General features: G+C 56.4%; 1 protein-coding gene across 1 annotated transcript; it reads left to right on the forward strand.

Moving 5' to 3' along the window:
- On the forward strand, positions 1–23,665 carry TRIM29 (tripartite motif containing 29; the record flags this gene model as incomplete). The annotated part of the gene is made up of 9 exons (XM_080714678.1): positions 1–801; positions 8,599–8,694; positions 9,465–9,698; positions 10,899–11,097; positions 13,672–13,773; positions 15,861–15,953; positions 17,732–17,827; positions 20,731–20,807; positions 23,603–23,665. The coding sequence occupies 9 exons, from the start codon at positions 1–3 to the stop codon at positions 23,663–23,665; spliced, it is 1,761 nt and encodes a 586-aa protein (XP_080570804.1).
- Between the last annotated feature and the right edge of the window lie 1,597 nt (positions 23,666–25,262).

Raw genomic sequence — 25,262 nt, forward strand, 5'->3', positions numbered from 1 at the left:
ATGGAAGCCGCTGACACCGCCCGGAGCAACGGGGCGAGTCCGGAGACCAGGGAGGCCCGCAGCCCGCCGGGCCCCAACGGCAGCCTGGAGAACGGCAGCAAGGTAGACGGCAAAGACACCAAGGCCACCAATGGGCACGGGGAGGTGGCCGAGGGGAAGAGCCTGGGCAGCGCCCTGAAGCCAGGGGAGGGCAAGAGTGCCCTGTTCTCCAGTAACGAGTGGCGCCGGCCCATCATCCAGTTCGTGGAGTCCGTGGATGACAAGGGCTCCGGCTACTTCAGCATGGACTCGACAGAGGGCCGGAGGTCGCCTTATGCGGGACTCCAGCTGGGGGCTGGCAAGAAGCCGCCCGTCACCTTTGCCGACAAGGGTGAGCTGCGCAAGTCCATCTTCTCGGAGCCCCGCAAGCCCGCGGTGTCCATCGTGGAGCCCGGTGAGGTCCGCAGGAACAGCTACCCCCGAGCGGACGCAGGCTTGCTGTTGCGGGCCCGGTCGGGCTCCGAGGAGGTGCTGTGTGACTCCTGCATCGGCAACAAGCAGAAGGCTGTCAAGTCCTGCCTGGTGTGCCAGGCCTCCTTCTGCGAGCTGCACCTTAAACCCCACCTGGAGGGTGCCGCCTTCCGCGACCACCAGCTGCTCGAGCCCATCCGGGACTTCGAGGCCCGCAAGTGTCCCCTGCACGGCAAGACCATGGAGCTCTTCTGTCAGACCGACCAGACCTGCATCTGCTACCTCTGCATGTTCCAGGAGCACAAGAACCACAGCACGGTGACCGTGGAGGAGGCCAAGGCCGAGAAGGAGGTAACACCGGCTGCCCCACCCTGTTCCTGGGTCTCTGCTTCAGGCCACAGTCTTTACTGCTTGGTTCTTGTAGAAGACATTGCTTTCCTCTCTACCCCCAGGCTGTACCTTTTATTATTGGGGATTGAACCCAGGGACATTCTACCTTTGAGCTATACCCTCAGTCCTATTTTTTTTTTTTTAATTTTGAAATAGGGTCTTGCTAAATTGCTGAGACTGGCCTCAAACCTGCGACCCTTCTGTCTTGGCCTCCCAACTACTGGGATTACAAGCATGCATCACCATACCTGGCAGTTTTTTTTTTTTTTTTTTTTTGAGAGAATTCTTCCCACATGAGCAGCACTGTCCCTGGGAAATGGGTCATGGAAGAGGAACGCTATTAGAATTTGGGGCCCACTGAAATGCTCTTTTGCTGGTGGGCACCGTGACTGCTTGTTCTGCCGAATCCTTGACAGTTTCCTCCCTTTGCTTGCGGCTCCCCCTTGCTCAGCAGGGCCTGTGAGCGTTGAGTGTGTGGTTGCAGGTGGACATGCCTATGCCTGTGGGTGGCTGCTACTGGAATGGGTGGGGTGTACGTAGGTGTGTGTGTTTCAGACGCATGTGGGTGTCTGCTTGCGCATATTTGTGCATGGAACATGTAAGTGTGTTTGCGTGATTATGCTCCTCCTTCCCCAGGGAGGAGCCGAGGCAAGTAGAGGCTTGTGGGCATGCACACCTGGGCAAGGTGCAGTGGGCTCTGGGCCCCTTGACACACAGATGCAGGGCCCACTCTCTCCACAGCTGCATGGCTTCTTTCTGCAGGTGTCTTCCATGGAGGCCAGTGCTGGCCGCTCAGCTGTCTTAAGAGCCTCGGAACCCTACAGAAGGGGCAGCACAGGGTCCCTCACTGGCTGGCTTTCCTGACCCAGAGCTAGCTGATCTCTCTATTTGTGTCTCTGTCTCTGTGTCTGTCTGTCTGTCTGTCTGTCTGTCTGTCTGTCTGTCTCACACACACACACACACACACACACACACACACACACACACACACTCATGGACAAGGAGGGGAGAGATGGGAACAACAACCTAGCTTTACACATCATACTGGGAGTCGTGATAGAGGCCTTAGAACCCATTCTCAGGGACCTTTCATGGAAACTCAGAATGGACCAAAGGGTGGTCATTTCAAGGCATAATGACCAGGACGCTGCAGAAGCTCAGACTGAGTTTCAGGAGATGTGACCAAGTTCCAGTTCTGGTGTTTTGCCTCTAAGCAGCAGTTGAACAGTGGATAAGTCCCTTCCATTCTCCCATTCTCAGTTTCCTTCCATGTGAAGCTGACTGGTTGGGCTACATTTCTGGTTTTCAAATCTCCCATGGAGCTTCAGGGTTCTTAGAAAAGTCCTTGAGGCCTCAGGCGATAGACGGGATGGACAAAGAGGTGCCCTGGAGGCAGACGCTCTGGGATCCCCATCCACTGCAAGTGAAGCACACTTCATCTCTGTGTAGACATTGGTCCCCGGTGTCAACTGAAACAGGGTGTTGTCACTTAAGAAAACCCTGAGTGTCCATGAAGAGGCAGCTCTGAGGGCAGGAGGTGCTGGGCAGCCCCCTCTGGAGGCACCTTCTGAGCCACCTTCTGGTTCCAGAGGTCTGCTGTAGGGCTCCGGCTCTCCTTGCCCGTAAGTGCTCATGATTTAGGTTGGGAGGCAGAGCTCAGAAGTAGCTGTGAGTGAACATCTGATCACGGGACACGAAATGCCAGACCTGAGAGAGTAGCCATGGGCCTCCTTCTGCACCTTGCTGGTGGGGACACAGTTCCAGAGAAATAAAGGACCTGCCCAAGATCCGAAGGAAGAAGCCCCCTGAGTCCTCTTCCAATGTTTTAAAGCTCTCAGCGATGGGGCACAAGGGGCTTGGGGTTTGGGAAGCATGACGTATGCCTGCAGCATCTGACAGGCACAGGAGACTGGGCTGTTTGGGTCTGGCCCAGAGAAATGTCAGACTTGGGGGCTTTGGCGTAGAGCAGGAATGGAGGGCTGATGGACCGAGTGAAGGAGCTTGTCAATCCTGGCATCCTCAGGAGGCATCTCCCGACCACCCAAACACCAGCCCACACAGAGCTTTTTGTAAGAAGCTTGGGCTGAACCTGTTCTGCAGGCCTGTTGGTGAAGGCTGGGTGAGGTCACCCAGCCCTGGCTGGGTTCATCGTGTGAAGCTGCAGATGACACTCGTGGCGACAGGCGTGCATCTCCCCGGCCTCGGCTCTACCTACAGACTCCCAGCAGAGGCCATGCTGGACACAAGCCGCTGGGTGTGGCAACATGGTGGTCCCTTCTACTGGAGGACCTGAGGTTTTGATGTTTCCCTTTTATCCAGTGTCACAGTGGGTCTCGTACTTGTCCATGGTCCACCCTCTACCTCTGGATCTTTCCAGGTTGGGTTGGGTGGCGAGGTGAGAGTGGACCAGGCATCCTTTCCATGTCTATTGGGCCGTCTGTCTATCCTAGGTCTCTCTTGCTCCAGCAGGCCAGGCTGTCAGGGACCCCTGTGGGGGACAGTTGTCCGTTTTGGATGGCCCTGCCCTGTTGAGCATGCAGCCCAGGTGCTGGGGTGACAGTCATCGTCATAGTGAGGAGCACTGACCACGCTCAGCTGTGAGCACACCTCTTAGAGGGCTCAGCCTCCCACTTCGACCGTCCTCAGTGCCATTGTTGGGCCCAGTCCATCCCTCTCACCCCGTGGCTCTGCTTCTCATCTTGTCCTTCCTTCTAGGAAGGCTGAGCCATCAGGCACCTGGGCATACGTGGCCCCTGGTCCTTGAGTTTCTAGCCAGTGTTTCAGGCAGACAGTGGAAGCTGGGATTCAGGATTCAGGGTGCCAGGATGCCCTGGAATCATGCTCTCTTGAGATTTTAAGGGAGAATGCTCACTCAAGGACAGGGTGTGAGACAGGAGAGGGGTGATCTGTCCAGATGCCGAGGGGAAGCTACCCAATAAGAGAGGGTTAGAAACAGGGAGGAAAGTGACTGCGGGTTGGCCAGCGGGAGTCCTGGTGCATCTCTGTGCTGCTCCCGTGGAGCAGGGGACCTCATGGGTGTTGCGGATGAGGAAACGGTTCAAAGATGCCAACAAGAGACTCGCACAGTAACAGCATGGGAGAGGGTGGACCTGGGACCCCACGCTGCCATTCCAAACCTTTTTACTACCTAGGACTGGAGGGTGTCAGGGACCACTGGGTCTGGTGGCTCCCAATTGGCTGTTGTCAGGCTGGTATTACTTATTAAATGCAAATCACAAGGCCTCGCTCTGGGATGTTCTGGTTCAGGGGCTTGAGGCAGTGCCACGGTCTGAATGTTTATTTTTCCTGGGTATAGTGACATGTGTCTGTAATACCAGGACTTGGGAGGCTGAGACAGGAGGATTGCAGGTTCAAGGCCTGCAACTTAGGGAAACCTTGTTTCAAAATAAAAAGGGCTAGGAGTATAGCTGGAGTATAGCTACGAGTATGGCTCATAGGTAGAATGTAATTCAATCCCCAGTACCAAAAAAAAAAAAAAAAAAAGTCTCCCTTGGGGATTCTGATGTAGCTAAAGTAGAAATCAGAAATTGAGCCCAGTGTCCCCCCTGGAATCCAAAGCCCAGGGAGATGAGGTGACATCTGCAGGGGACAGCGAGGTCTTCCTCTACTCAGCGGTGCCTCCCTGACCCAAGGCTGTGAGGAAGCAGAGGGAGAGGGGATGCCCATCAGACACAATGACACTGGGCTGCAAAGACCAGGGAAATCTATCCAACATTTCAGATCCTTATCCAGATAATTACCATTTGTCTGAGAGTACAAATTTGGCAATTAACTGGCTCATTTGGCAAATGTCACAGCCCAGGGCCCATGCAGTTAACTCAGGCCAGAGGAAGATCACAGAAGATCTCCCTTTCTCTGGGGGCAATGCAGGTACACCTGTCCAGGAGTACTCAGCTGTGTCTACACTTACCTGAGGGCCAGACCGAGGCACCCCAGGCTGCGCCACCCCTCTGCTCTCAGGGAAACCTCGGCTCATGCCAGGCCAGAAGGATTTCAAAGTTGGGTGGCTTACATGGGGGCCCCTTCCAGGCAGCAGAGAGCAGGAGGAACAAAGAAAGCATTAGGGACAGGCCTGGGCAGGGCAGAGGAGAGACGGTGGGGAGCGGGAGGATGTCATGAGGGGCGTGGGGAGGGGCGGGCTGTGAGGAGCTGAGCTGAGCTTGAAGCTACCAGGGGCTTCAACCACATTTCAATGAGTCATGGGGAGAGAGAAAACTGGGTCCCGTGGGGAGGGGGAGGCAAGGGTAGACAACAGAAGAAGAGGTAGATTGCCAAACTGTATCACTGGCACGGTGGAGGGAGCCTGGGCAGGCCTGGGCGGCAGGATGGAGGGGGTGGGGGTGCAGTTAAAGAGGGGAGAGCATAGTCACCACCCCTGGAGGTGCCTCTGAAGGATGCCAGCTTTCTTTCTGTGAACACACACACACACACACACACACACACACACACACACACACACACAGTTTTTTTCCCCTCGTACTGGAAGTTGAACCCAGAGGTTCTCCAAGCTACACCTCCAGCCCCTTTTATTTTTTATTTTGGAACAGGGTTTTTGGCTAAGTTGCTGAGGCTTAACTGGAACTTGCTATCCTCCGGTCTCAGCCTTCCAAGTAATGGGGTCACAGGTGTGTGCCACTATACCCAGCACAAGCTGTAGAATCTTTCTTGGCCTTGATTTTTGCCTCCGTAAAGTGGGAATAACACCACTGACCTCCACCGGGGGTGGGGGGATGCAGATAAAGAAAATTCCCTGAACATAGTGTTTAGTAACTCAGTGATCAAAGTCCCTTTCCTCCCTCATCCTACTGTGCCTCCCTAGAAGTCTCACCCCAAGCCCTCCTCCTCCTCCTCCTCCTCCGCAGGGTAGGATTCATCCTAGGGGTGAGAAAGGATAGTTCCAGTCCTCCAGGAGCCTGCCGTGTCCTGCAAGTCTGGTCTCACAGGCTGTGCTGTGGAAGGCAGGCGCCTCCTTCCTTAGTGCCCCAAAGAGAAGGAGGACCGGCCTCCACCCACGGCTGTGGATTCCTCCACCCACTACTCCATGTCTGCCCCTCCCTCCGCCCTGCAGGCCTCCAGCCCACACCTCTGTTCTCCTCTCCAGACCTCGGTGCTCTCTCTCACTCTCCCACAGAGGACAGACTCCCAGCACGGAGCCCTCTGTGTTCTTTGCCTATATGCTTCTGTTCTAAGCCCTGTTGTACTCTCCATCCCCTGGACTAAATGCCCGGCCCCAGCAGTGAGCTCAGGCCCATGGAGATGAGACCCTTGTGGGCTGACCACAAGGCTTCCCTCGTGTTCCTGGTTCTGTTCACTCTAGATACTCAATTCCTCGATTGTCGTCTGTCAAACTTTCTCCAGCTCACAGCTGCCTAGCCTACTTTTCCTCCCTCCCTTTTCCTCCCTCCTTCCTTCCCTCCCTCCCTCCTTCCTTCCCTCCCTTCCTCCTTCCCTCCCTTCCTCCTTCCCTCCCTCCCTTCTTCCTACCCCCAGTGCCCTCCCACCTTCCATTGTTCATGCTCTAAGCCTTCATTTTGCATCTTGAGCCTAATATCTTGACCTCCTGGTCTCTGTGCACCCCTGCTCTGCCCTTAGTGTCCACACCACCTCAGGCCCCTTCAATGACATAGACCATCCTCACCGCCCAGCACCACTGAGACCCCGCCTGATCCCTCCTGCCTGCTCCGCTGGCTCGACAGCACCCACAGACCCCTGCCCTCTGGGAGCTCCACTCTGGTTCCTGTCCATCCCACATCCTCCCTGGGAGCTGGGTCCTGTCACTACCTTTGTGGAATATGAGGAGCTGCTGAGGTCCTTCTGTTCATGACTCCAGCTCTTGGACTCCCTGTCCTGTGCTCTGGGTGTGCTCCCCCCTAGACTCCCAGGGGCTCATCTTAGGGAATGAAGGCAATGGGGTGTTATGGGGGTTGGCACGGGCCTGATGAGGGGAGGGTGCACATTGTTTTCTGCCTTCCTTCCCACCTGACCTCATTCTAGGGTGCTGCAGTGGGGTGGGGACCCACATGCTGGCTCCTCCATCCCTGAGTCAGGCAGCTGGGGGCCTCTGCTGTCCCTCACCATAGGCCTCGCTCCAAGTTCTCCACAGTTGGGGAAGTTGCCCTGGACAGACACACTGTCTAGCCACTTGGTCTCTTCCTTAGGGCCCAGATCTGCCACCCAGATCTGGCTTCTCAGACCCCAGGTCACCGGATCCACCAGCATTGGTGTTCTGGGCTCTCTGGCACTGCATTCTCATAGCACGTGAGGACTGAGTGCCCGCCATCACTCTGTCTTCTATCACCTACCCCAGGACCAGGGTGGATCCCACCTCACCTGCCTGGATTCCTGTCCTCTTGACAGCCCACCTTCATCTCTGAAGTTCATGCCTGTGGGTGGATGCTCACTGAGAACATCTCAACGTCTGAGTGCCTAGAGAGCCCGGGAGTGTGGTGGTAGGGAGGGAGGGAGCAGGTTTCCTGTTGGGCAGCATGGTGCCCTCAGTCCATGCCTTCCCCACCCTTTGGGCACCATTTCCAGTAGGGCCAGAGGAGCCCTGTGCACCTTGGGTTTGATGTCCCTGGTTGTCTGCAGCAAGCACCCCACGAGTACAGCTCAGCTTGGGGGTATTTAGAGCTGCACTGTAGCTCCAGACTCAGCTGCTCACGACCATATTCCTCGTGGTCTGTGGCTTCTTCATGTAGACCCTTCTCATGTTTTCCTTGAGGTGATGACTAGAGGAAGGGGTGGGACTGTGCCCCAAACCCAGTGTTCTCAGGAGACCCTGAGCACCCCAGAGTTTTCTTGGATGCCCCAGGCTTCCTGGATATCAGATGAAAATCTCCGGCTTGTCCTCCAAGCTAGAGCTTGGCATGGCTCCTAGGTGCCTTGGGTGTCCTAGAGAGGATCCCAGCAGAACCAAAGAAGGGCTGCTCGACTTGGCTGGATGGCGTCAGCCTTGGCTCTACACCTCCCCTTTTGCCTGGGTTGCAGTCAATTTTCAAAGAAGTGCCTTTCCCACACAGAAGGCAAGTGTGGGCATGCGTACTAGCGTCTTGGAGCACTTCCAATAAAGCCTCTCCCAGAGTTCACTGTGTGTGCCCATGAGCAGGGTCCTGAGACAGCTCCTCCCCGGCCCTCTCCCCCTTTCCCAGCCTCACTCTCTAGCCTTCTCCTTCCCCAGACCCCTTGGGTAAAAGTCCCCAACTTGCCCAAATTGCAGAATGCACTCCCTTTCCCATAAACAGGTTTACAGCTGGGCTTGCCCAGACAGAGTCCATGCCGGCGGCAACCCCAGCTTCTACTTGCAACACAAACCCCACGTCATGCTAGAGAAACGTTGCTCAGTGTTACTGCCACAAGACACTCCTTGGGCAGGGCTGGGCTGGATTCTCTACCTTCTCCCCACAGTGGCCCCAGGTCCGTTGAAAGACGCAAGTGAGCACCCCTCCCGCTCCTGTTGGGTGGAGAGCTAGGAAGGCTTAGCTCCTATGAAGACTTGGCTAATGTACAGTCCAAGTGGCCCGGGAGTACAGCGAGACAGTGTTTGACTTTCTGTTGGACCCTCGGCCACTTGGCACGCAGCCTGCCATATCTGAGGTCCTGATGAATGTTCACCGGATGGAGGGCTGAAAGGATGGTGATGAGCCTGGCCTGGTTGTTTACTCCCTTGAAGGGCCCATGGCCTGGTTCTCTGGTTTTGTCTCTGCCCACCCTGACTTCTCCAACTCCCTTCCCCCGCAGACGGAGCTGTCACTGCAGAAGGAACAGCTGCAGCTCAAAATCATTGAGGTCGAGGATGAAGCTGAGAAGTGGCAGAAGGAAAAGGACCGCATCAAGGTGAGCTGCCCCGGGCTCCCGGGCTGCTCCCTCACCTTGGTCCTGCCTGGGGGAGGCAGGCCTCGGCTCCCGTTCCAGATGTGGCCCTTGTTTCTTGTGGATTCTCAAGTCCCTTTGCCTTCCTACCTGCTGCTCTCCTCCGTCTGGGCCAGGCATCCAATGCTCCTGTCACCTAATTATCCTATTATATCATCTCAGCAAGTGAAGGCCTCAGACCTGTCCTCCATGAGATGCCCTCTAACATATGCTCTGCCCACAAGACTACCCAGCCGCACATACATGCCACTTCTCCTCTGCTCGTGCCAGTGTGGCTAGACAGGCATCTTTAGTGGTTGGCTAGTTGCTTGCCATGTCTGAAATCACTGATTCTTGACCCTTGTTATGTAAAACTCCAGCCAGCTCACTTTCTGAGTGCTGTTTGGTTCTGATTGGGGTTTTTGGGCTCACTTTGACTAGAGGACATTGTCTGGGTGTACAGGGGTCACTCAAGTGTAGAAGCTTGGCATGGCTCCTGTGGATCCTTGCAAGGGGAAGGAGCCACAGGCAAGCAAGCCAGGGTGGGCTGTGAAGTCACTGGCCATCTCTGTCAGTAGCTGGCATTTCTCAGTGGTGCCTTTGAATAGATTCATGACCAAACAGATCTGCCAAGTAAGGGATCAGGATGCACAGATCCTGTGTTCAGAATCTAAAGATGTATTCCACTAGAAGGCATTCTTTTCCCCCATAAAAAAAAACCCTCCGTTTTCTTCCTCCCCTGATTCTGGACTTAGAGCTTCACCACCAATGAGAAGGCCATCCTGGAGCAGAACTTCCGGGACCTGGTAAGGGACCTGGAGAAGCAAAAGGAGGAAGTGAGGGCTGCCCTGGAGCAGCGGGAGCAGGATGCCGTGGACCAAGTGAAAGTGATCGTGGATGCTCTGGAAGAGAGGGCCAAGGTGCTGCACGAGGACAAGCAGACTCGGGAGCAGCTGCACAGCATCAGTGACTCAGTGCTGTTTCTGCAGGTAACAAGACAGTCCAGCAATCAATCCCTCCAACCCCATCCCATGCCGTCCACTTTCCCAGACTCTCATCCATCACCTATCCATACATCAAGCCTCTCTCCCTCCCCCTCCCTCTTTCCAACCCTCTATCCATCATCCCTCCTTCCCTCCATCCCTTTCTCAATCCATCCATCCTCCCTCCATCCCTCTATCAACCATCCTTCCCTCATCCTTCCATTCTTCCATTCATCCCTCTCTCCATTCTTCCATCTATCCTTCTATCCTTCTACCTGTCTCTCCATTCATCATCCATCCATCCCTTCATCCATCCATCCCTCCACCTATCCCTCCATCCATCCATCTCTCCATTCACCTGCCCCCTCCATTCATCATTCTCTCCATTCATCCAAGCTCCATTCCATCTGTCCATTTAAGATGGCACAAATGCCACCTAGTACAACCCCAATTGATATGTACTCACAGTGCTGCAGACTCAGAAGGAAAGAGTTCTGTGACTGGTTAGCAATGCCTGCTTGGGCAAGGGAGGGATGGTGTACAAGAACTGCAGCGTTGCTATCTTTAGTCTAGTCTGTCTATTCACACATCCATCTTGCCGTCTGCTGGAATGTTTTGTGTACTCTTGGGTGCCCAGTACTCTATTACGTGCTGTGGTGAATAGAGAAATATAAGACGCATTTTCTGCCCCCAAGCAGCTGCAATCCAGCTGGGAAGATAAGACATGTACAATTAGGGAACAATATGGGAAAATGTGTAATTAAATGATAAAGCACATGGCTCAGGAGATAAGTGCCCATGGAAACTCGGAGTAGGGCCAGCAGGCTGGAGCAACCTCAGGACAGCTTTGTGGAGGAGGAGTTTGAACGGGGTCTTTCAGGCCTAGGGTAGGAGGAGGGATTCTGCCATGAGGGGTGCACAGGCAGCATGGAGCCAGGTATGTGAAGGAGGAAAAGCCATCATGACTGACCCAGGACACTCCAGCCAGCCCTTGAGTTTCTGTAGGCTTCTCCCCCCAGTGTCACACACCCCTCTGAGGTCGGCATGCTGCACCCAGATTCAAGGTGGGAACCAGGATGGGATGCGAAAGCCAACAGAGATGTTAGCATCCATGGGTTTTAGGTGAACCTTTTGCCCAGTGAAGAAACGTGAGGCTCATTAATTGAGCTGACCCAGGAGGTTAATGGCTTCTTTCTCTCTTGGTAGGAATTTGGTGCACTGATGAGCAATTACTCTCTCCCGCCACCCCTGCCCACCTATCATGTCCTGCTGGAGGGGGAGGGCCTGGGACAGTCACTGGGCAACTTCAAGGACGACCTGCTCAACGTGTGCATGCGTCACGTGGAGAAAATGTGTAAGGCCGACCTGAGCCGGAACTTCATTGAGAGGAACCACATGGAGAACGGTAGGTCCCTCTATGTGCAGCCTGAGGCCGGAGCCTTTCCCTCCTGGGTCCACTCAGGCGGCCTGGTGCATGCTGGTGTCTGCTTAGCTGGCCCCTTGCTCTTCCCACCCACCTGTCACTTACAGGGGTTTGGGCTGGCCTTCAGGGATTCTGGCCCTGCTCTGAGCTTGCAGCTCTTACGAGGGGCCTCTAGAGCATGGAGATTCCTGGGCAGAGGTGCCCCCTCTCTGTGAGTCACCCATCAAACTCAGGGACTGGTTTCATTCAGATTTTCCTCTGCTCTTAGGCCCGACCCTGCAATGGCATGGATGCTGTTGCCTGCAAGTTGCTAAACTCCAAGCAGGTGACTTTGCAGGCTGTGTCAGAAGTGACCTAGAAATGCACCTGTTCTTGGAGGGAGGATTTGCCTGTCACCATGGCTGTGCTCAGCAGTGTTGAGCCCAGAGGCTGGGCTTGGCCTAGTGGGCTGGTCTGGGGGCGACAGGAGGTAGAGTGTCTCTGACTCAGTATGTTCCTAAAATCAACCCCTCTTCTGAGTCATGCTGTCCTTGCAGAGGTCAACTGAATCATCTCACAGCCTCTAAGCCTGAGAAACTACCCTATTAAGTCCCTTTCCACCCAGCCACTTTAGGGCCTGAAGCCTGGGCACTTTCTCCTGAGCCCCACCCAGCGGTCCAGGCCCGGCACCAGGAATGGAGCCTGATTAAGGCCTTTCAGCCATCAACACCCAACAGAAACGACCCCTGTCTGTCTCCAGGTGGAGCACACGATTCCTCAGGGAGGAGAGGGAGCCAAGCATGTGTAGAAGGGCCAGGAAGAAGGCCACCTGCACATTTGGTGACAGTGATTCTACACGTGTCACTGTGAAATATGGGGGACATTCAATCATGCCTGAGGACAGATAAGCCATTTTAGCAAGACAATCATTTGACTTTAAATGGCACTCAGCTCCTGACAGCCTCTTCCTAACGACAATAGCAATGACCCTAATGGTGATGGTGACGGCTGGTGGTGACTGAGTGCTCCCTGGCTGCGGGGCATTGTGCTGCGTCTCTACTTGCCCTTATTTCCCTGCCGGGTGCGCAGAGAAACTGAGGCTCAGAGAAGTGTGCCCGCTTAGGGCCCGTCCTATGTCCTCATCTGAGAAGCTTCATGGGTGGAGGGGTGTGGGGTTCCTGGGTCCAAGCCTTGTGGGGAGCCCCTGGGAGGATGGCCCTGCTGGAGCAGGGTGGCCTCTGAGCCATCCCACCTCCCAGCTGCTCGCTGTCTTATTTCTGGGTCACAAAGGTGCAGGTGTGGCCCTGTGTCCCATACACAGACAGGGTGTGCGGCGAGGCAGCAGCCAAGAGCAAGGATGGGCCCGCACCCGCGCCTGGCTCACTGGGGCCGCCTTTGCCACAGCATTGCTGTTTGTTTATGTTGCTGTTGCAAGGTGCTTGGGAGTGAATCTGCCACAGAAGTTGGTGATGGGTGACCAGTGGGTCAGGACGTGGAGTGACTGTCTACTACTTCTGGATAGAAACCCAATGCACCCTCACAGGCCCAGGAACTAAAACGCACCTGGATGCTTTCTTTTACTTTTCTTTCTTTTCCTCTTTTGGTACTAGGGAATGAACCTAGGCGCATTCTACCTCTGAGCTATAGCCTTAGCCCTTTTTATTTTTTATTTTGGAACAGGGTCTCACTAAGTTACCAAGGGTCTTGCTAAGTTGCTGGTGCTAGCCTCAAATCTATAATCTTCCTGTCTCAGCCTCCCAAGTACTGGGATTATAGGCATGTGCCACCATGCCCAATACCAGGCCACTTTCATCTGGGGCTCAGTGCGGCAGAGGGCTAGGCTGGCACCTAGTCATGCACACATTACTGTCTACTGTGTGCCAGGACCCTACTGGATGCAGGTGATGGAGATGGCATATATAGTCTTGAGACATTCATTCCTACTCTTGCCCAGGATAGAGAGAGGGAGAGAGAGAGGGTGAAGGAAAGAAAAAGTACAAGATAGTGAAGTAGTGAGAGACAGGAATGGGGTGGAGGGCCACTGGGGGAAATCCAGCCCTAAGGGACAGCTCACTCTGCTTAGCTGTTGGCATCCCTGGGCCATGGAAGCTGGTGCTGGGACCTCATTCTACTACCTGAGGCTGCCAGCAGTGGCCAGGACTGAGCTGCAAAGTAGGTGGCCAGGGCTTCAAGCCCAACTGTGCTCTTATTGGCACTCAATATGAGGCGAGTTGTTTCCCTCCTCTCCCGAACCTGGATCTCCTCCGTCATGCAGGGAGGTTCATGCCTGCCCAAGAGTTGCTGTTTAGACCAAATAAGAAGTGGATATCAAAAGCCCCTTATAGACTGCAAAGTGCTTCACATGTGACCTTGCTCCCAAGGGGCCAGTCCAGCAGGGTGGGAGACTCATTGCAGGACCCCATGCCCACCCCAAGAGCTGAGGAGCAGAGCAGATGTCAGGTGGAATGCCCTCACATCCCGGGGCTGTGGGATCTTGGTTCTTGCTGGGACACAGGCTATGGGCTGACTTAGCTGACCCAGGGATGTCTCCTCTCCTGAGCCCATCTCTCTCCTCAGGTGGTGACCATCGCTACACGAACAACTACACAACTGGCTATGGGAGTGAGTGGAACGCTCCTGACACCATGAGGAGATATTCCATGTACCTCACGCCCAAGGGTAAGGATGAGCCTCCTGGCCCAGGTCCTCGCCCAGGCCTGTGTCTCTCCTGGTACCCAGTGCTCCCGTGTGCATGGAGCGCCTCTCAGCCAGGTCCCTCCTGGGTGGAGCGGCACTACTTCCAACATGCCTGGGGAGGTCCTGGAGCCTGCCTGCTGTCCCTGTGTGATTATGACCAGCGCCCATGTTTGCTCTCACAAGTTTCAAGTGTCCTGGTTAGGTGACACATTATCCATCACTCTGCTCCTCACCAGCTTTCATTCCTTGTCTCAGGCAGCCCCTCCTGCGCCCTCCTCTAGTTCCTGGGTCATCCCAGAGGGTCTCCTGGGCTCCCCCTGCCTGGCCAGAGCTCCTGGAGCTTCTGTGGAGGTTGCAGGTCTCCTCTGTATCTCCTCCCCTGCTCCCTGTGCCCTCAGCCCTCCTCCGCGGGCTCTGCAGAAACACCCAGTGGGAAACAGCCCTGTGAGGTGGAGACTGGGGCCTGCCTGTCCTTGCCCTGGTGCAGCCTGGCACACATAAAGCACAGGGGTGCTGCTGTGTAAGGGATGGGGTGCCAGCCTGAGGGGTGTGAACATGCAAGTGCAGGACAGGGGCGGCAAGGGGGAGTGGGGTGAGGGGAGGGGAGGGCAAGCCGGAGGCCCCGAGCCCTAACTCCAGGGCCCACAGTGGGAGGGGCTGGGGATGTGGAGAGATGAGCTCACAGGAGAAGAAGCTCTGCCACCCGCCCCAGTGGAAAACAATACCCAGGCTTCTCCCAGCAGCCAGGAGCCTGGGACTTCTCCACATTCCTGGAGCGGGCCAGGCCTAACAGCCAGGGCAGCGCCCTTCTGGGCCAGCTCTGTGACAGGATAGGCTGTTCTACCCATACACCCCAGCATCCCTCTGCTCAGAAGCCCCTGCCCTGCAGTGCCTCAGCCTGGTCCTTCTGGCTCTCCCCTGTCCAAGGACCATTCTGACAGGGGCAGTGAGTCCCATGCTCTGTAGGAGATTGAGAGCCAGTGTGACCCCACTGGGGGCTGCAAGGAGGGGAGAAAGCCACCTACCAAGATGTCACCTGGAGAGCCCCAGGGCCTGGTGACCTGGGCTGGCTTCAGTGCTCCTGTCTGAGAAGACAGGCAGCGGCCGCAGGGCTGGGAGCCCTCCTGGCTCTTCCCGTGAGTCAGGCTGCGACATCTGTAGGTGGAGTAAACCGGTTTCCCTGGTATGGCTGCCCAGCAGTGTGGGCAAAGCCCACATGGGGACAGGAGGGGCAGGACGTCTGCCCTTGGGGCTCCCAGGCTGGGGTGGAGGAGCAATGTGAGAGAGGCTGCGGAGACTGGTAGAGGAGGCCAGCGGCCCACAGCGGGGAGTTGGGGCCAGTGGCACTAGGCAGGAGAGGTCGGCTTAGAGGCTCCCTCCCACAGGAAGAGCTAGCTGCATGCTTGGCAGAAAGCAGATGAAACAGGACGAAGGCACCCTGGGCACAGTGGTTAGAAGAACCAGCGGGTGCCAGGCCTGGTGGGGGTGCACAAAGCATGGGGGTAGAGCCAGCCAGAGGAGGAGGACCCTTCTGTGCCTGGGGTGAGGCCCATTGTGTGCACCTAGGGGGAGGGGCATCGATTGCTCTGTCCCCACCCAGGGGCTCTGGGAGCCCAGGGAGGGGGGATGGGAGGACTCATGGGGAGTGAGGCTTCCAGGGTAAGCACATGCTCAGCAGAGGACCCAGCGCCTTGCTCCACTGTCATGCGGCCTCTCTGGCCTGCCCAAGCATCCTCATGCAGGACTGGCTCAGGAGGGAGGTGTTGGCCTGTCAGCCTCCCAGTGGCCCCAAGTCCCCCTCAGCAGGGTGGCCAAATGTATGAGTATATCTAGGCCCATCCAGGTGAACCCCAGTTAGGTGAACCCCAGTGCTCTGGGAATGATGAAGAGTCCCTTCTACCCCCAAAGCATCTCCGTTGGATGATAACTGAGCACCTGTGCCAGACTCAGGGACCTCTCTTAATGGTGAGGTCTAGGTCCTGTGATGCCCCCAAGTCAGAGCCCATGGGCCCCTGAGTGGAGCCAGAGCTCCTTGCTTCAATGACGGATCCTCCTCGTGTGCCTCACAGGTGGGGCCCGGAACTCCTACCAGCCGGCATCTCCCGGCCGCCTCTCCAAAGAGACCAACCAGAAGAACTTCAATAATCTATATGGTACCAAAGGTACGAGGGGCTCAGCTCCAGGGCGGGCAGGCTGGGTGTGGGTGGGTGCTGAACTCCCCAGCGTGAAGTCAGTGTGGGGAGCTGGGCAGGGGGTACCACTGAGCCCAGCATGTGTGTATGTACACGTGTGTGTACAGCACCATTAGTTTTGGGCCGAAGGAGAAGCTCTAGTACCAGTGGGAATTCTTGAGCCCTTGAGCTCTTCCTATCCCTGAGGATAAGTCAAGGAAACTGGGTGAGCAGCCACCCTGGAGTTAGGTCTGGGGGCCACTCCACAAGTATCAGGACACAAGGACCCACAAAAGACCTCTGCTGATTTGTGTTCCTCTGTCTTTAAAAGTCACACAGTGGTTAGAACAAATGAGCTTAGTTGTGATAGGATAGTTGTGATAGAAGGTGTGATAGGAAATGGGCTTGTCTCTAGAAACCTAGGCTGTATCATGTTGCAGAAGACCCCTTAAAACCCCCCAAAAATGAAATGGGGGTGGAGATGTGCCTTCCCCAAGGGGTGCTACCAAGTACAGGATTGTTCTCTGCCCAGCATAATGGGGGATCCACTGTGCCCCAGGATAGGGCCATATGCTCAATCAGCTCTGGTTTGGGGAGGCCCTGGTCCTGTCCCGGGGCTCCTTGGAGCTGCCCACCAGTGCAGGAGGGAGGAGACCAGGCCAGCTCCACCACAACAGGCTGCCCCAAGCAGCAGGTGGCCCCAGACAGCACCAGGAAACCTTAGCAATGACAGGAGGTCGGAGGACCAGGGCACCTGGTGAACAGGGAGATGCCCAGGCCTCTCTGCCCAGCATAAGAGTCTCAGCTGTGACCACCCATGACCTTCTCCACACTACAGGAACCTGTGAGCTCCTTGAGATAGCAGCGATGTGTCCTGTTCACAGCTGCAAGCTCTGGGCCTTGAGTGGACAGGCAACATGGAGGCCTGTGCAGGAGGTTCCCGAGGTTCCTGTGGGAGGCGTTTGCACTTGGACAGTAGCCGTCCCCAGCCATCTCTGACCCCTGAGCCTACACATCAACCCCAACTGTTCCCTAGGCAGCAATGGGAGGGAGCCTGGGCCTGGCAGGCACTGCTCCAGAGGAAACTTGACTCAGGAGGTGCCTGGGCATCCATCCTGCTGGGAAGGAGGCTAGAGAGGGGGCACGATGCACAGGGGTTCTGAGCCCCTGCCTCCAGTATCCTCATGGTGTCCCTGCCACACCTCCCCTAAACCACTGCCTCCTCTAGACATAGAGCCATGCGCTTGAACATCGTGTGTCTGCCCAACCTGGCAAGCAGGAACTCAGGGTTGTAGCAGCTGCCTCTGTCCCCAGACTTTAGGATGTGTTAATATATATTTGTTTGTTCACACACATAACTATAAACTATACCAGCAGCACCTTTGGGACTGGGCTCTGTGCCAGGCAGGCTCCAGTGCTGGGCCAGACAGGCATGTGCGAGCCCCCAGGGGTTCATTTAAACGTGCAATTGCAACCCAGAGGCAAGAAATGCAGGATGATGTGGGCTGGGGGCTGAGAACATAGTGGGAGGTGACATCTAAGCGGAGACATGCAGACTCACCACGTGAAGTTGCTAAGGGTGGGAACCAGGTGGGGTTTCCCAGGCCCAGGACCTGCTCTGGCCCCAAAGCCTGGGTGGGAGAGAAGCTAGAGTCTGTGGATGGGGAGCTCAGACTGGTTGGGATGCTGAGCAATGGGGGGCATGATGTGGTCCTGCCCTCCATCCTCCATTCCCCTGTAGGACTGATGCCCCTTCTTTTCCCTGCCAGGTAACTATACCTCCCGGGTCTGGGAGTACTCCTCCACCATCCAGAGCTCCGATGATCTGCCTGCAGTCCAGGGCAGCTCCTCCTTCTCCCTGAAAGGTGAGCTTTCCCACCTGGCCCTGCTTTTCACCTGTAGCACCTGCTTTGGTCTGTCCCCCTCACCTCCCACTCCTCCAGATATGGGAGCCTTGGCCCCAGGGCCACCAAGGCCTCTGCCATAAATGAGGATGGAGATGGGGCTTGGCCACAACACTGCTCAGGGTTCTTGCACCACACATTGGTCCCTAAAGATGTGCTGCCACAGAGGGCTCAGAAGGGGGGATGGCGGCACCTCACTCCCTGTAACCCTACTTCTGTTGGTTAGGGTCTTCCTCCTGCAGACTTTAACTTTGCTCTCTAGGCATCTCCCAGTGTTGGTTGCCTCTAGGTCCCGGAGCACCCCTCAAAACTTTGAGGAATGTGGAACCAGATGACCGCGGGGCTCCCAAGTCCCATCTGTTTCCTGTTCCTTCCTCTGTGCTTCTCAGAATTTTTGGGCAAGGCTTCCTGTCCTTTAGGGTTGGGTCATCTTGGCAGGAGCAGGCTCAAACCAGACACCAGTTTGCAGCAGGCCCCAGAGCTTCACATCTTTCCTGATGAGTCCTAGGGACAACTTCAGTGAGCCCTGGTGGGAGTAACCTCCTCTCCTCTGGCACCCCAGACTTGGCCTGAAGGAAAAGATCGGCAGGCTGGGGGTGGGGCCGGCATGGGGAGGAAGGGGTCTGGGTGAGGCAGGCTGGCTGCAGGTGATTTATCACCTGGCAGTTCCTTCCAAGCAAGGGGCACTGAGCATCCTAGTGAAGGAGAAGGGAGCATGCTTAAGGGTTCCTGCCTACAGGCTCCTGGGGATGTGCTGCCCCCGAGCCAGGCCTAGGGCTCCAGGACGCTGTGACCAGCAGATGCCTTCCTGCTCTCTAGTCAAGCCAGGGCTGAAGGCAGTGCAGCACGGAAGAGAGCCACCTTTAGGTGTAATTCTGTATTCCCCAATATCTCCTCATTGGCCTGTGTAGACCCTCTAGCCTAAGGCCTGGTCCTAGGAGTACCTCTTCATGTCTCTGTGCCTCCTCTGAGGCACCCAGTGCACCCATTCTTCCTTCATGCAAATCAACTCATGGGGCTGGCTGGGGATGGCCCTGGACAGGGTCCTGCTTGGACTGACTCTACTTCCTCCCTCCCCAGCTCCATAGGCAGGAGCAGGCAGCTGCCTGTGGCTCCTGGGCTGAGCAAGGGCTGCAGGGTGCAGAGCAGAGCCCAGTCAGGGGCACCGTCCCCAGAGCCCTGGACAGGCATGCTGCTAATGCCTCTCTCTCTCCCAGCAGGCCCTGGGAAGGCCCCCTATCAGTTCACCACCTTGGGACAGGCCACTGCAGAGTTTTCCAAGCCACTGGATCGCAGTGGGCTGTTTAAAAATAATGCTGGTACCCTCCCGTTTTCTATCCCTTCCTTCCTCTCTGCAGCAGGGCAGGTGGGATGTCCTGTGGGGCCTCTGTGTCATGTGTAGGGTGTCTTGGTCCCTCCTCCCACAGCTCCCTGGAGAGGATGCATGTCCCTAGCTTACTCTGCCTGGAGTTCTGCTTGCTGCTGGAGGCTGTCTCCTGGGCCATTCAGTCCCCACCCTGGCCCCCACTCTCGCCTCTCTTGTGGCTGGCATGGGATTTCTTGCTGGTAAATGAGAGGTGAGGTCCAATTCCTCTCTTTCTCCATTCAGGACCCATAGAAACCCTCTCTGTCTCTTTCCCAGGCCGCCCTCACCCAAGATGCAGTGATGGCTCCCGGGTCCCAGCTCTGTTTCCTCTCCCTGTCTCCTTGCTCAGTGCCACAGGGAAGTGCCACAGGTGGTCTAGGCCTGGGCTGCTCATTATCTGCAGAATGGAGCAGGACAGGGGTTCCCCCAGACAGGCAGGCAGGCAGGCCCTAGCCCTGCTGGAAGGGGACAGACCCTGCTTATTTCTTGGGCTGCTCAGCGTCCAGCCACTGCTGCCTGTCCTCGTGGACTGCAGGCTGTCACCTAGAGCTCTTCTCAGGGTTCTGTGGCCCAGACCTACTTACAGATCCCTCAGAGTGAGTGGTGCCCAGGGAGGTGGCAGAGCAGACCAAGCAGAGTGCCACCTGCTCCAGCCTCTTGGGCTTGCTGTCCTGACCTGGATGGTGCCTGTGGGTGGACTCGCTGCCCCTCTGCAGGCCCCAGGCTCCAGCCAGAGGTAGAGGAGCTGGGTAGAAGGACCAAGAATACAGGAAGAAGCTGGGTGTGGTGGTGCAAGCTTGCAATCCCAGCATTCAGGAGGCTGAGACAGGAGGATCGTGGTTTGAGGACAGCCTCAGCTACCAGTGAGGCCATTTGCAACCCAGTGAGACCCTGATTCAAAATAAAGAATAAAAACTTGGGCTGGGTTTGTAGCTCGGAGGTAGAATGCCCCTGTGTTTCATCCTCAGTATTGGGGGAAAAAAAAAAAAAGAAAAAAAAAAGAAAAAAAAATACGGGAAGGTTTGGAGTTGGCAAAATCTGACCAGTGTGCAAGTCAGGGAAGCCACTGAGCTTGCAGAAACAGGGAAGGCTTGAAAGAGGTGACTGCTTGCAGGGTGGAGCCCGGAGCCCCTCCTGGCAGGTGATGTTTACACAGTGGTGCAGGTGGGTTCCCAGAAGAGAGGGGCTATGATGTGATCCCTGGGGGTGGAGTCCCTGCAGAGCAGTGTGGAGCTGACCTAGATCTGGAGACACAGCCCTGCCACCCAGCCCACCCACTGGCTCCTCCTCCTCCTGCCCCAGCCTGCGGCTTCCTCCCCTTGGCTGGCCTCCCCAGGGATTCCACTTGTCACTGCGCTGCGGTGGCCTCTTCAGGTGGCTGCACTGGGTACTGGGCAGGGTGGTGCTTGGTGGCCACTTTGGAGAAGGCAGCTGTGCTGCTTCAGGGCTCCTGGCCAGCCGCCCCACTTCCTCTGACCTGGCCGTCTTCTCTTTCCAGGCTATCCCTCCCTCATCCGGAGCCAGACCCCCAAGGCCCAGCCCCAGACGTGGAAATCTGGCAAGCAGACCCTGCTGGTAAGAAGAAGCTGCTGGGATGGGGGCACCTGGAGCAGCATGGCTGGAGACCTGTGTCTGGAGGGCCCCCCAGGGAACCAGCCTTCATGTCCCCAGGGTCCAAGCGAGCAGGGCAACTCCTCTGGGCTGTATGTGGGAGGAGGCAGCAGTGGTCAGAACCCTATTTACAGCCAAGGCAGCAGGGCCCCAGGGCTTACAGCAGGGGGACTGGGTGGGCACACTCTGTCCAGTCCTCAGTTTTGTAATCTGTAGAGTAGGCAGCCTGTCTTTAACTCAGCAGTGATTTTGGGGAGCCCACGCTTGGGGCTCGGTCTCAAGCTCCAGGATCATACAATGCTCAGTCCAAGGACATATGTCATGGAGATGGGTCCCACCTCTCTTGGGCTTCCCAAGAGTTTCCCAGCTCTGATAGCATAGAGGCCATTGGGGTGATGGTGTGGGATGGGGAGGCTGGGATGATAGAAAGCTGTGTATTTAGGGTCCAGTATCGAATGACCCTAAGCCAGGAGCCTCAGAGAAACAGCAAGACGGGAAGACCCTAGTGGCTCAGGCCTCCTGCTAGCTGTGGCATCCCGGCAAGTTGGTACCCTCTTTGGAACTGATCCTCTGTTTTTAGAATGGGATGTGAGGTTCTTGGTGATGCCTATCCTGTTGTGCCTGAGACCTGACCTCAGGATCTGTGCCTCTCCCTCCCCAAAGGCTCCTCTCCTGAGGCCTGTGCCAGGAGTCAGCAGAGGCCCTGCCATGTGTACAGCCTCAGGGCTTTGCCAGGGCCAGGTTGAGCCCTTGGCTCCTGCTATTGTTGCGTTTGGAGGTCAGAGCATAGGGAGGCGACTCCCTCTGAACCACAAAGAGCAGCCGGGGCTGGTTTAATTGGAGAGAATCTTTAATTTGCTGGCAATGGGAGCTAGTGATCATGTGTAATTTGGAGCTGGGCCTGGGGGCATTGCAACAGCAGGGCTGCAGAAGTAGATAGGGAGGAGAAGGAAGGTTTCTGCTTCTGCACTCAGCCTTTCCTTGCCTGCACATCCTCCTCTACCTCCCCAGAGCCTGGGTCCCCACCCAGAGACTCCTGGTGAGGCAGGGGCCCCAGAGTCCAGCCAGCACCTGGCACTGGGAGGACGGAGGCAGGTGCTAGTGTGCAGAGGCCTGGGAGCCAGGCGAGAGCTCTGGCCCAGCCCTCTCGCCAGCTTGCTGCAGGACTTTTTGCCTATCCTTTTCCCTTTGTGGCTCAGTTTCCCTACCTGAATTGGATGGCCTACATGATTTCATAGCTCCCCCCTTTTTTTGTACAGAGGATTGAACCCAGGGTATTTTACCTCCAAACTATACCCCCAACCCTCTTTATTTTTTATTTTGAAACAGGGTCTTGCTAAATTGCTGAGGCTGACCTCGAACCTGTGACTCCACGCACTGGGATTACAGGCATGTGCCACCATGCTTGTCTGATTTCATAGCCCCTTTAACCCGAGTACTTGCCTAGGTGTCATCAGGCCATGCTCCTGCTCACCCACCACTCCAGGCTCCTACAAGATAGTGCTGTCCACATTACCGTCCCCACCCCCTGAAAAGGCCTTTGTCATTCCCAGCCTCACTAACTCTGGAGTCCAGGCCAGCACCTGAGGTTCAGAGACCTTCCTCCAGTCCTGCTCGGCCACTGAGTAGCTGTGTGACTTTCTCTGTGTCCTTTTCCCACCTGGGGTCTCAGTTTCTTCCTTTTTTGGTCAGCGGCTCAGCCAAGATGTGTGCTATGTATGGGACAAGTTCTGCCATGGCCCAGATGCAGACACTGGGCTGTCTAGAAGATGCCTGTCTCCAGGCAGACAGGGCCAGGACAGGCTGGGAACACCCTTGGGTAAGGGAGGGGAGACAGGGTCTCCCATACCAGGGCCCATGAGCGCAGGGCAGACTTGGTCTCTACTTCCAGAGACCTGCTAGGGACTGGTGGTCACACAGTCCACAGCAGCCAAATTCTGCTCTTCCTTTTTAGCCTGGAGGGCTGACTTCTCAGGACCCTGACAAGCCACTGGGAGGAGAAACTAGCTCTAACTGGGTGAAATTCCCGTGAGAGGAGATATACAGAGAAGGCAGGAGAGCCAGTCATTGCTGGCTCTGCCCCGAGAGCTGTCTGCAGCCAAGGAGGGCTGGGTGAGGGAAGTGAGGGGCTAGGCTGGTTGTTTTCTGGCTTTGCACCCCTCTGTCTGGGACGACTATATGGAGAGAGCAGAAGCAGAGAGTTGAAGCACTGAGATGTGTGTGTGTGTGTGTGTGGGTGTGTGTGTGTGTGTGTGTGTGTATGGTAGAGTGCATCCATTCCAGAGCCAGACTGCTGGGGCTCCTATGCAGGATCCTCTGTCCTCCAGCTGAGTGACCTTGGGCAAGCTGCCTAGCCCCTCTGTGCCTTGGTTAGCTCAACTATAAAATGGATATGATAAAAGTAATCTACTTAATTGGATGGTTGTAAAAACTAAACGAGTCCATCCATATAAAGCACCCAGCCTGGAGCCATACAGTTCCAGCGTGGAGAGAGCTACTGCATGTGGTGATGGTGGGGCTGGGGTGCCCTTGCAGGGGGTGCAGGGGCGCTGAGCTTTGAGCTCAGCAACCAACTGGCACGGATAGACTGTAATCAGGATTTGAACCCAGAAATCCTGCTATGATCACAGGAGTAGAGAGGTCTCACAGGTCAGGTCCCAAGACCCCTAGCATTGCTGGGGTCCCAGCTGCTGCTGCTTCCAGGGGGAGGTTGGGGCTGCGGAGGGCTGGCCTTCCTAACCACTCTTGTCTCCCCACAGTCTCACTACCGGCCATTTTATGTCAACAAAGGCAACGGGATGGGGTCCAACGAGGCCCCCTGAGCTTCCATAGAGGGAGCGAGGCAACACCAGCCCTGCCCTGACGCCTGCCTCTGGGCTGCCCTGCCTGACCTCCAAGCCTCCAGCCCACTCAGGGCTCCTCCCCACCGGCCCTGTTCCATCTAGGCCCCTTTCCTGCTTGGTGGATTGCGACAGTCACCATCACTCCTGTGCTCTGAGGCCAAGCCCACAGTGTTGGGGTCAGGGCCTTCTCTCTCCTGGCCCACCGCTCTCCTCCAGGCTGGGTCACGGGGCCATTTCTCCCAAGGTCCCATCACCACAGTGCAGTCAGCAGATCCCTGACCAAGGTAGTCACCCAGCTCCCATCCCATGGACCCACCTTCTTCCTGGCTTTACCAGGACACTGGTCCATGTGCCATCTCTGGTCCTGCTTACCCATGCCCAGCCTGGCAGATCCCGCAGCCCTCACCACCACAGAGGGAAGCCGCTTGGTGGCTTGGTCTCACAGGTCCCAGCAGGGTCTCTGCCACCTCCACCTTGAGTCTGTGGGCCCTGGAGGGTGGTCTCTCCTGAACAACAGGATGAATTAGCCAAGAGGCCTCTTTCTTTCACTTGCAAGCATAAGCAGGTCCCTCAGCCTGATGGAACCCATCCGTGCGAGTAGCTGCTGGCCCGGCAGCCCCGGGGGAGCACATCTGCCTGTAGGATTTGATGTATTTTAGAATTGGGTGTTCTCCCTGGTGACAAGTTTGCTTTACACACTGCCCCGCCTAGGAGTCCACCTCTTCCTTCCGACTGTCCTCCATGTGACAGGCTGGCAGAAACACCAGCCTGGGAGAGCCCGGTGGTCCCCTCTGAGCCGGGCTGGCAAGCTGTGGTGGCTGGCTGGCGGGGGAGGGAGACTCTAGCTTGGCTTCTCCTCCTGAATAAAATGCTCACCGCTCTTCTCCTGTGTTGAATGAGGATTTCATGAGGTCCCCTGGGGGAGCCAGGGCGTTCCATCAGCATCTCTCTTTTATCCAGAAGATGGGGTACCCATAAGTCTCCCTCACACTCACCACCCCAAATCTCTGGGGTGCAGGAGACCAAAAGCTCCTGAGCAGACTTTGGTTGACAGTGAGCACAGTGTTGGGGCGCACGATGAGCTCCCTGAGGGCCAGGAGTGCACAGAGCCCTGACAGCTGCACAGGGACCCCAGGGCCTCTGGGAGCCTGGAAGCTGGAGCCCTGTGGCACTCAGGCACAGCTCAGGTGGAGGCCCACAGAGCCTCAGACCCAAGTGCCTTCTCAGCACAGGAGGAACTCCTAGGCAGAGGAGCCCTTGGCTGTCTGCCGGGGAGGGAGGCCATTCTGGGTTTGGGGATAAAGGGAGGAGACTACCCAGTCCCTGAGAGCCCAGAGAGGTCGGGAGGGACAGTCAGGGAAGGCTTTCCAGAAGAGGCGAGTAAGCAGGACTTGGTAGAGAGGAGGGGACTTGTTGAGACAAAAAGGGGAAGGGAGAGACGGGTGAGAAGAAAAAGGAGAGTTGGAAGGGCAGAGGAGAAGGGACAGTGTGTCTGCGGGGGGCGTCTCCACTGCTGGAAGGTGCTCACTGTGGACCGCGTGCTGTGGCCACCTCAGAGGCGTTCCCTGGGAACTGG

This window comes from Muscardinus avellanarius (genome assembly GCF_963383645.1).
Source record: "Muscardinus avellanarius genome assembly, chromosome: 1".
Taxonomy (NCBI): Eukaryota; Metazoa; Chordata; class Mammalia; order Rodentia; family Gliridae; genus Muscardinus; species Muscardinus avellanarius.